General features: G+C 39.2%; 2 protein-coding genes across 5 annotated transcripts in view; one reads left to right on the top strand and one right to left on the bottom strand.

Moving 5' to 3' along the window:
• The first annotated feature begins 815 nt into the window (after positions 1 to 815).
• Positions 816 to 10909, top strand: part of xpa (xeroderma pigmentosum, complementation group A) — a 48223-nt gene continuing 38129 nt past the window's right edge. Inside the window, exons 1-6 of one of the 3 annotated variants that reach the window (XR_007940783.1) lie at positions 816 to 1230; positions 1314 to 1419; positions 2780 to 2945; positions 4393 to 4510; positions 4597 to 4815; positions 6320 to 6643. Coding sequence is in view for 1 of the 3 variants with exons in the window: in XM_022214641.2 (XP_022070333.2) it covers positions 948 to 1230; positions 1314 to 1419; positions 2780 to 2945; positions 4393 to 4510; positions 4597 to 4751 (828 nt within the window). In the remaining 2 variants the exon portion in view is untranslated. Of the gene's footprint in view, positions 1231 to 1313; positions 1420 to 2779; positions 2946 to 4392; positions 4511 to 4596; positions 5928 to 6319; positions 6644 to 10909 lie in introns of those variants that run through there. The other 2 variants (XR_007940782.1, XM_022214641.2) reach the window with 2 other exon arrangements.
• LOC110965541 (NAD(P)(+)--arginine ADP-ribosyltransferase 2-like) lies at positions 6045 to 9888 on the bottom strand. 2 transcript variants are annotated; one of them, XM_051945287.1, is made up of 3 exons: positions 9035 to 9888; positions 8657 to 8747; positions 6045 to 7118 (listed from the first exon to the last, which is right to left on the bottom strand). In XM_051945287.1, the coding sequence occupies exons 2-3, from the start codon at positions 8729 to 8731 to the stop codon at positions 6216 to 6218; spliced, it is 978 nt and encodes a 325-aa protein (XP_051801247.1). In that variant the 5' UTR covers positions 8732 to 8747; positions 9035 to 9888; the 3' UTR covers positions 6045 to 6215. The 2 variants fall into 2 exon arrangements, with proteins under 2 accessions (XP_051801247.1, XP_022070332.2); XM_022214640.2 differs by lacking the exon at positions 9035 to 9888 and having other exon boundaries at positions 8657 to 8997.

Genomic DNA, 10909 nt, shown 5'->3' with positions numbered 1-10909 from the left:
CCTGTCTGTCTCTCTACTGATACATAATAAATAGCAAAAAAAAAAAAAAAAAAGCCTTTTAAAAAGAAAATTCAACTATCCCCTTCCTTACAAGCAGCAGCTCTATTCCAAAGCTCTTTCAGGATTACAGAGAAAAAAAAGAAACGTAATAGGAAACTAATCATCCACCTACTTTGTGCATATTCTGCCAGATTAACCATCTGACCTTCAAAGGCAGGTTTGAAAAGAATGTTAGCTTTTAAAAAAATCAACAAAATTCAATCATTTACCAGAAAATGGTTTTCAGCCTTCTGTCAGTCCATGAATGTGTTATTTGTTGTGTGCAACAAATTGATGAAATATGTTGTGTGATATTTGATCAAAGTTGTGATATTCTACACATCTTATTTAAAAAATATATCTAAAATGAAAAGTTAGTTCTAATCAGATCCTGTAAAAAAAAAAAAGCGCTCCTTTGAAAAAAGCTCGACCTGACAAAAAAATAAAAATTCTGAGAGTTTTCAGGTGAACTGCAGGCTGTGCTTAGGCAGAATGGAGAGGAGTCAAATATAGCAGCAAAGTAAAAGTGTAAATAGTTGCTATATATAACTTTAATTTTATCATTATGCACAGAAAACAACTGTGGGTTCTTTCTACTTCTAGTAATGGTTGTGTTGTTTCCATAGAGGTGCTGGACTTTATTTTGCCGTGAAAAATGCGTCCACTCTGAGTAAAAACGTGACATTTCATGTCAAGTGTCAGATCAGTCAGTGGTGCTACACGCTGTGAACCGACAGGTGGCAGCAAACTTTCTGCAACACTTTGAATTAAAGGCGACGAAGAAGAAGCAGCCGGAAGCGTTCAGCTGTCAGTTTTGTAACAACAGTTCAACACTGAGGTTTGTATGGGGCCAAACAAAACAAAACACGAAGCCACAGTTTCATTCATTGCTCTGTTTTAACGGCGGCATGGATCCTCCAGAGGTTGCCGAAGTGGAAGCTGCTTCTACCGGCCCACAGCAGAGCCCCAAACCGGAGCTTTCTGCTACGATGCGGGCTAAGATCGAGAGGAACCGGCAGCGGGCGTTGATGCTCCGCCAAGCCCGACTCGCGAGTCGCCCTTTGTCCGCCGTGGAGGGCGCAACTTCGGCCAAAGTTTCCAAGACCATCGACTCCGGTGCTGGCTTCTTCATCGAGGAGGAGGAGGACGGAGAGGCGGAGCAGCAGGCCAAGAAGGTGGTGCACCAGCCAGGTGTGTGTCCCTGACCACACTGTGTGTTCATGCATGCTGTGTTTCATTGAGTTATCAGTACTATGTGTGTGTTTTGTTTTCAGCTCCAGTGATCGAACCAGAGTATCTGCTGTGTGATGACTGTCAAAAACCCTTCATGGACTCCTACCTCAGCAACAGCTTTGACTTATCTGTGTGTGACAAGTGCAGGTAAACACAATGCAGATGTTTGTGAAATTAACAACTCAGCACCATTTTATTCATCTGTCAGTGGATTGTCATTTCTTAAAGATCCCATGAGTAGAAAATCAATTTTAATTTTGTTTTGTGTTGGTTACAAACTTATAGGTGTAAAGTATAAGCTGTAAAGATGTGAAAATGTTTGCCTCTGTCATTCCTCGTGCAGAAACGCTACTAAATAGACTCTCAGCTTTACAGTAAAACAAAAATGTGACTCAGGAGCAACACAACTAACCAGCAGTCTTCTAGCTCCAACTTGGTGTAGTCTTGCCACCTCATTGCTTCCTGGTGAACCATTCGGAATAAGCAGTTGCTTCACTGTCCATCAAGTTTATTTACTTTCTAGAGCAGCTTCTGGATTCCTTTATTACTGATGGCAGTGTTACTGCTACAATAAGAACATCCTTTGTCTTTACATGTTTTCCTGGCTGATGTGGCTAATGTTCCGATCAACTTTGATGGTTTGCTCACAGGTCAGAGTTCTGTGGAAACAGTAAAACTGAGGGACTGATTTTAAATCATTAAACAAGGACTTGGTGGGTTGCTGTGTTTTTATGTTGCCTGTTGTGCTTCAGTGAAACTTAATCTCAACCGGAGTTTACGTCTGTTCTCTTCTCTCCTGCTCTCTGTGCTGACGTATCCTGCATTTTAAAGCGGCTGAATTCCAAATAAAGCTGTTCTCAGTTGCATATTTTTTCAGTTACTCTTGTCAGACAACAGGACAAGTATGAAATGGTGATTCAAACGCAGTAGCCATTTCAAAAGCTGCTGCTCTGCTCCTCTAAATTACTGATTTTATAACAGTAATGTTGTCAGAGAAACTCATCAAACACATGAATTAAAAACAACTGAGTTTACTTTTGACAACATTTTCTTTTGAAATCATCTCTTGGAAAGTTATAAGTGGCAGAAAGTCATGGTCTCATACACTCTTCCCATTGTTAGCATTCATGCAATCAGCTGTTCAGCTCCTCACTGTCAATAACTGATGCAGAGAGAGTCTCCTTCCTGAAGGGGGCAGCAGGCAGCAGCTAATTGGCTATCAGAGCAAAGTTAACTATCTTTACAGTATTTTAAGCTGTAACACTGAAAGACACACTATGGGGACATGTGAGGCTTTTATTCATTTTCTGAAAGCAGCACAATGTGGGACCTTGAAGATGTACCAGAGCCATGCCGTGTCTAGATTAATACAAGATAAACGTGATGTGATGTCTCTAAGCATCTGGTTTCGGGTTGTATATTTCCTTCATCATACAAACTTGACAGTGTTTTGAATAATCCTGTGACTACGGATTTAACAGTGGAGGCCTCTTTCATCTTTCCTCAGAGATAACGAAGAGAAACACAAGCTGATCTCCAGAACGGAGGCCAAGCAGCGTTACCTGCTAAAGGACTGCGATCTGGACAAGAGAGAGCCTCCTCTCAGGTTCATACTGAAGAAAAACCCTCATAACCCACGGTGGGGAGACATGAAGCTCTACCTCCAGCTACAGGTGTGTGTGTTTGTGTGGATAGTGGGTTGGTCACACACGTTTTCCCTTACTGACTAATATCAGAGTTTAGCAGAGATGATATGATAGGCTTAAATTCTGTATCCAGGCCTCTCATTGGGATCTTAAATGTGATTATTTTATTTATTTGCTTTTTAATGATTTGATAAACACTGAACTGTGCAATAATGGCTTCATATTACAGTTCATTAAAAAGATACAAAGTAGTTATTTACACTTTACTCTTCTCTAAAACATACAGACACATGTTTTGTGAATTTCCATAGATTTTACTAACTGACACTATGGAGGATCACAAGTGTCACAGAAGTAATAATAATACCATTTATCAGAGGCAGACACTGTAAAAGCAAAAAAGAATCATCAGGTTTTTAACTTTCTGATGGTGCTTGATCATATTGTCGTGGAGCTGTCTGATTGGGAAAATGAACCAAATCTCTGCTTCAAATCATATTTTATAAAAGTCACTTATTTCCACATGTTTTATTCAGAATTTGCCAAAAGTGCTGCAACGGTGAAACTGTTTGACTCAGCTACAACCAACTGTTGCATAACAAAAATTCCCAGGCTGTGTTTACACATTGCTGAGAGGAGGCAAATATGGAGACACATTTAAAATATAAGTTGTAAAATACCTGTAGCTTGTGGAGGAGCAGGAGCTCTAAACTTACTTGGTATTCAGACAATTAATATAAATTTATACATGGAAAACTGGCATTCATGAACACGGACACAATCATGAATTAAAAGGACACATAAGTTAATTACAAATTGATTCACTTTTTCATTTCTTAAAAGGAAATAAAAAGAGAATTTATGAAAAGAATTTACACATGGAAAACTGATAAACTCAGATTTAGAAGAAATTCATAAAAACAACGTAATCGATCAGTACCTTAAATATAAATTAATTCTATAAATGAATATTGTCATTTCAAAATCCATTTTCAGTTCAAATTGAGAAATGAATATCCCAAAATAAAAAAATTATTTAGAGCTGCCTATAGCCATTGAGGTTTTTCATGAAATTATCAACAGAAGAGAGAGACTGTTCTTAGTGCCTCATTTTCAGATTTTTTTTTTTATTTGTCCTTTCTCTGACACTTTGGTCGTTGCACTTGTAAAACATGGTAATGCAACGGGAAGTAGTTGTGAAATATTACACACTCTCTGATTTACTATTATTACACAGTCAGTTAATGTAATACAGAAAATGCTCATTTTACACTTTATTTTAGTTCATTAAGTGTTTAAATACAAGTCTGCACTGTAGTAGCACCACAAAATAAAGAACAAGCATGGAAATCTGTCTTTTTGCAAGGCCAATGAAGAATTAAGAGTAGCTTTTTATTATTGATCAGTCAAGAATAGTCTTGAAATGATCAGCGAATCCATGAAAAGGTCTTTCTGACATGTTTGTGTGCTGCAGGTGGAGAAGAGATGTATGGAGGTGTGGGGCTCAGAGGAGGCTCTAGAGGAGGCCAGAGAGACGAGGGAGGAGAACAGAGAGGTGCAGAAACAAAAACGCTTCAACAAGAAGGTCAAAGGTTGGTTTCCTGTTCAGGCCAAAATTCTAATTTGCCAAATCGGCTCCACTGCGCAAAGATTGAAGTCAGCTTTGTGTGTGTGTCAGAGCTGCGCAGGGCAGTGAGGAGCAGCATGTGGACCAAAAACACCAGCGCTCACCAGCATCAGTACGGACCAGAGGAGGTGGTGGATCCAGAGGAGGACCTCTACAAGAAAACCTGCACCACATGTGGTCACGAACTCGCCTACGAGAAGATGTAGACACTCGCACAATGACTGTTCCAGACTCAAGTCAACTCGGACAAGACGTTTGGTGCTTCTTCAGGTAATCAACCACACTTCTCCCAAACAGTGCAAGAAAATGCTACGTCCTGATCAAATCCAAGGGGCCAAAATCACTCTCCCATGTGACACATCAGCCATCATTTCTATTTTAAAATGCTGTTACTTACCTCAGCGTTACTCAAAACTGGTGTAGATATTTTTAGCTCCAACTTATGCAGATTGCTTTCCCGGTCCAGCGATTCCAACACTTCTTCCTTCTAAAATGAGGCCAATTGAAGAAGGCGCAGTGTTGAAACTTGAAAATACTGTCTTGTGTAAAACAGTGAATTGTGGAGCCCACATGACTGAAAATAGATTTAGACAAATGGAAGAAAACTCTACGGCCCTTTTTAGAAAAACGGCGGTTTAGAATTTAGTGTTTCATATTTTTCCTCACAGATGTGATATGTTTGCTCTCATTATTCCAAGTCTAAATCTTATAGTTCACATCATCTGTTGTGGCCTTATTCATCTTTACTGCAGTGGGTTATATGTCATATCACTGTGCTGTAAAACAAAGCGTTCCTTGTAGCACATTCAATACCATAGTTATCAGGGACCTCAACCTGCTCAATTTTGTCTCACATTTTTCTCTATAGCATTAACTTCTGCAATTTTAACTGAATCAAATGCCAAAAACTGTGCAAACACACAGATAAGACTCCACTGTCCAGGACATTTTAACAATCTGCTGTGCCGAATACACACATTAACTGTGTCCGTTTGCTGAGAACGTAGTGTACAGTGACATTTTTTACATGAATTTCCTACAGGAATAATGAAGTTCTGTTTTAATTTATCCTCTATTGTGTAATCAAACACATTCATTTATCATCTAGCATCATTAGACAAGATATTCCAGCGTACGTACCTCGGCTTGGCCTGACGCTGCTGTAATACTGGTCAAAAATGTGATATCTGACTGTTTATGGGGATTTTGTGAAGCAATATTTGCTAATATTTGATCTCAGCTGTTAGAAAATAGGCCATTAGAGTCAACAGATTTCACCAGATGTTGAACTGCTGCAGACAATGAGATTTCAAATAAATATGTTTATATCTTTGTACATTTTTTTATGTGCTGACAAAAATAAATCAACTTTGATAATTTTCTATCTCAACCTTCATGGCGTTATGGATTAAAAGTAATCGAATATGCGGTGAGCTCCAACTGTAGAAGAAGATTGTTCGACATAATGAAAAGGCTAAGGATGGGCTGCTGAATTGACGTCGTGGTGAGATTAACATTAAGAATGAGTGTTTATTCTGAACATAATAGTGCTTTAATGAATTCACAGTGAAACATAATGCATATGTTGACATGTGGACTGTAGATCTCAATGACTTAGAGATTTATCAAAGTGACTTTAAATTGTAGTGCTACAGTTTTGCGGTCAGTTTTTAAAGGTCCACAGCCTGACAGTTGAGATTGCTGTAAACCCCAGCGTTCTCCAGCTTGTACACAACATCACAGTTTAAATGATTCTCTCCTGACGTGTCAACAGAGACGATGTTGAACATCTCGTATGGAGGAATCAGAACTTCATCCTCGTCAGAGTCCAGCTCCGAGTAGGACTTGAGGTAGGCGCCGAAACATGTGCGAATCTCAAAGCAGGTCCTCCGCCCAAACTGGGTCAGGTCCGGGTTCAGGGAGCTGGAGGCGAAGGAGCCGAAGCGGATGGTTTGTCCAGGTTCCCCGCTGAAGAGCAGTTTGCTTCTCCGGTACGTGGTGTAGCAGCTCCTTTGGTTGAGCTTCAGGAGCCTGATGGCGTCAGACAGCAGGAAGTGCAGCGCGTGAAATTCAAACGAGCTCTTATAGGAGGCTTTGCCTTTACGGACGGCTCGGTTCAAGCCATCATAGGCCCCCGCTGTGTAAGCACACAGAGCCTTGAAGTGATTCCAGGACAGCAGGTCATAGGTGTCCTTATTCTTCATGGCTTTAATGGCACAAAGTGTCGTGTATGTGGTGTGCAGTTCTTCCCTGGTTCTTCTGGGAAGGAACTGACGTTTCACCTTGATGAGCATCTTCTCAGAGCAGCCGTAGTACATGTCGTCAACAGAGTCCGGAGACAAGCTCAGAGGGATTCTGACGAGACCAGACAGAGCAGAGGAAACCGGGACTGAGGCACCAGAGGACTTCAGTGAGACATTAGTGGTTTTCTCCTCAACAGCCTGGACAGAGATATTCTGAGATTTCACAGGATCTTCAGTTGAAAAATATGGAGTCAGAGTAGCTTCCTGCTGAGAAAATTTCCCAGAATCCACTGCCGAAGCTTTCAGAGAGATGGTGTCCTGTTCAGGCAACTGCAGAAAAATGAGAACAAGTAGTTTATTGTCAACAAAAGAGAGTTTTAAAAGAATGGAGTTCTGGCCACATTGGTTCGAATGTTGCCACAACGCTAATGGTTGTAATGAAAAGGAGAATTCAGAAACACTGAGGTCATGAACTTTTTTTTCTTGGAATTAGAGATATTTAAGCAACTTCAGTGCGGTTTACATTGTGTAAATTGATGGATTCCATATTTTTAAGGAAGCCATCACTCAGTGCGTTTTTAGGATAAATAAGTGGACTAAATTATTTTTACACTGCATATAGTTAGACTTATTTTTAGGGGGATATTTAGGCTGAAAATTTAATCAAAGGATTAAACATGTCCCAACAGCCACTTTTCCTTAGGAGAATATGGAAAGCTTTAAGTGATCCTCCACCAGCTCAATGTTAAACAGATAGGTGACAGTAATAATGGAAGTAGGGAAGGCTAAGACGTGGGCTGAGTTTTTGTTGCTAGGATGCTTCAAGCCTAAAAACACTGGATCCTATAATGCAATTTAATCTTTCATCAAACTGGTCTGCTGACACTGACTTTCATTTTTTTGTTTCTGGCTCCAACCTTAGGTCCAGTTTTGTTTTAGACTTATGCACAAACAGCTGCAGTAGACAGTATACTACAGTGGTTTTCAGTCAAGCGTCTATTACAAATTTAATTTAGTGACGCTCACCTTTAATTTACATTCTATAGATCTTAATGTGTCAAAACAAAATTTACAGCAATTTAAAAGTGAGTTGTTGACATGCACTCTAAGAAAGTTAGAATTTCTGACCACATATTGAACAATAAATGAATAGAAAATGTATTTTTGTTATTACAGGACTAAACCTATGAAATGAGGAGCTGTCAACGCCCTTTCTGTTCATTTATGGATTTACTTTGTATTTGCAGTAATTATACTGTAGATTTACCATTAGATACCAGAAATTGGATACACAATTAATTAATAGCAAAGGTCTATTTTAATATATATACACACCATTTAATAAAAGATTTTGTTTTAACTGTAAATGTATGTTAACAGTTAAAAAAAAAAGGAGCAAACTTATTCAAAATGTACAGTTTTTAGAATAATCTTCATCGTCCCTGTTAAAATACAAGTAATATCCTGTTTTTTTTTAAATATATATTTTTACTATGGACACATTAACAGAACGTGTCAATCTTTAATTACAGGACAATATCCACATAGTGAGGTGCCTGTAATTTTTCAGTTATTTTTTGGGTATATTTCTTAAAGTGCAAATATGTATAATCTGACAAATTTAAATATTCAGAATGTTTCATGGATTTCCGTTTCGTTTCTGGGGGGCATTGACTCAAATCTTTTTATGCAGCTTAATTGCTTATAGTTTTTGTTGTCCAAAAGGTGATGATTCAATTTAAAGTTTAAAAATTAGTTCATAGGAAGTCGTTATGGTGTACTGCTCTGCATTTTATTAACAAATATTTTAGACTAGTCAAAAAGAAAAGGTAAAAGCACAGTCTGTGGCATTGTATCTGCTGTCTTACCGTCTTTGCATTCAGAAGTTTTGTCCTTGCACAGAGGCAGCAGATGAGAACGAACAACATGTTATTCTGCAACATGATGGACGTTGCTTAACTGTAGTAAAACAAACATATGAAAAACAAGTTAGTGCATACAACCCATTTTGTTTAGTTTACAAATCTCTTCTTTAATGTCTAATGCTCAAGAGTCAGATCTTAAGTCTCATGTAATAAAATCTTAAATGAATTAATGAAATATTAGAAAGAACGTAATATTACTAACCGTGTGGTGGTTTCAAAATCAATTAAACATCCTTTTTGGTCATTGCTAGTTCTATTAACCATCCACTTGCAACATATCAAAACACTTAAAATACATAATTAAATCCAATTTGGTTTTACCTGATAGAAGTGCTGCAGGTGGTGTAACGGCAGAGCCAGTCAGTGTGAAATCTTCAGTGTAGACGATGCCAGTCGTCTTTTCTTATATCAGAGCTGCTGTGGGTGTGTATGAGGGAGGGATGCAGTGCTTTTTTTGTTTATCTAGATATGTTTAGAAAAAGTGGGTCAAAAATTTGCATGTCGTCACCAAGGGATTCCCCAGATTTTATTTAAAGTAGCGAGCAAGGCAAGATTTTTTGTTGATTTCATCAACTTTAAAAGATGGAGTTTTTAAGTTTGACAGAAGTCATAGGTTTCTGCCTGCTGGTGCTGTTGGTTTCACTTTCCCATGTTGTAAGATCATTGTGTTTAAGAATAAAAACATGCCACTGTTGAATGTTAGTCATCTCCAGTGTTGCAAAAGTGATGGCAATAATATCAAACCACATATTTCCATACATGAACGCAGTAAAACAGAATTATCTGCACATTAGATACAGTACAGAGTTAAAAGAATATTGTAATGTGGAGGAGTCTAAAGTTGTAAAGTGTGTCAGAAAGTAAGTAAAAATATATCAAATAGGGATGTGCGGACTAGTCATTTAATCGTTTAACCGCCGACTCATTTATTAAACGTTTAGTATTTTACTAGTCGGTTAAACGGTAGTGTGCCCGCCCCGCCCCCCGACCGGGCGCCGCCATGCAGCTCTACGCTCGGGCGGCCAAACGCTCGTCCTGTCTGGGCTACCTGGTTGATCCTGCCAGTAGCATATGCTTGTCTCTTTTTTCAAACCTCGCTATCCCCTTCATTAGCGGTGTTTTGACCACTCCAGCTACACCCACCACGTCCCTTCCTGCCACCCCGAAGCAAAGCATCGGCTCCAGTATGTGCCGCTCGTGGACTGTCACGGCAAACCGACCCACTGCCGTTACGCACAGACGCAGCGGCACTTTCTGTCTCAGTGGACGACTGAACATCTTCAGAGGGTGAATATTCCTCTTCAGAATATGAGTAAGCCATTACTTGACAAAGTACTTTGTCAGCGTTGACCAGACCTCTCGGTACGGTGAGTTTTCTTGCTCTAAAATGTGCCGTCTTGCGCTCTGATGGCGAGTCTCGTCTCCTCGTTTTTCAAACTAAATGAAAACATGCCCACAACTGATGCTCAGATTGAAGTTCCAGATGTCCGCCATCTCCTGGTGTACAGTACATGAGGCAGTATATTTGAAGCTATGGCTTGTGTTCAGCAATGTTGCGACTTTGGCGCTTAAATGGTTAAATTGCAAGTTTTGAAATTAGTCAAAATTTCCATCCCTAATATCAAACTAGTACTTGTGTGTTGGGAAAAGTTTGTCAAGTGAGCAGTTCTTCCTTCTTGACACGCTGACATTTTCCATTTTGGTTTCAGAGAAACTGAAACCTGAACCTAATTTAAGATTTCACCTAAAGTCACCATTCTGAAGAAATTCATGTTTAACCAAGTGAGAGCTCCTTTCTTTGGGAAGTCCCTTTAATAGCTGCCATTAAAAAGGTGATTCAGGGTCATGAGCATACAGTGGTGTTAGACTGCAACAAAACCCAGACATGGTCACCGGTGCTGAAATCCTGTTGATTTGAGTGCAGTGTTTTGTATCTTTAAGAGACGTGTCCACTATATGGTTGTTTTTGTGGATGCTAATAGGTGTTTAGATCATTTTTCCTACCCCATTTCCATCAGATAAGCCAGATTAAACCTTTGTACAATGCAATATAGTTCAACAGCTGCACAGACTACAGCCTCTTGGATATCTAAAGTTTAATAATCTCTGAAACAGTTCCAAGAAGGGAGGGTTTTTTAGAAAAATGTGCCTAATAAATGGGCAGTTATGTATGGTGCACTACAAAGATGCACATGA

Source organism: Acanthochromis polyacanthus, chromosome 3 (genome assembly GCF_021347895.1).
Source record: "Acanthochromis polyacanthus isolate Apoly-LR-REF ecotype Palm Island chromosome 3, KAUST_Apoly_ChrSc, whole genome shotgun sequence".
Lineage (NCBI taxonomy): Eukaryota > Metazoa > Chordata > Actinopteri > Pomacentridae > Acanthochromis > Acanthochromis polyacanthus.
This window is presented reverse-complemented; position numbering and strand designations above follow the sequence as displayed.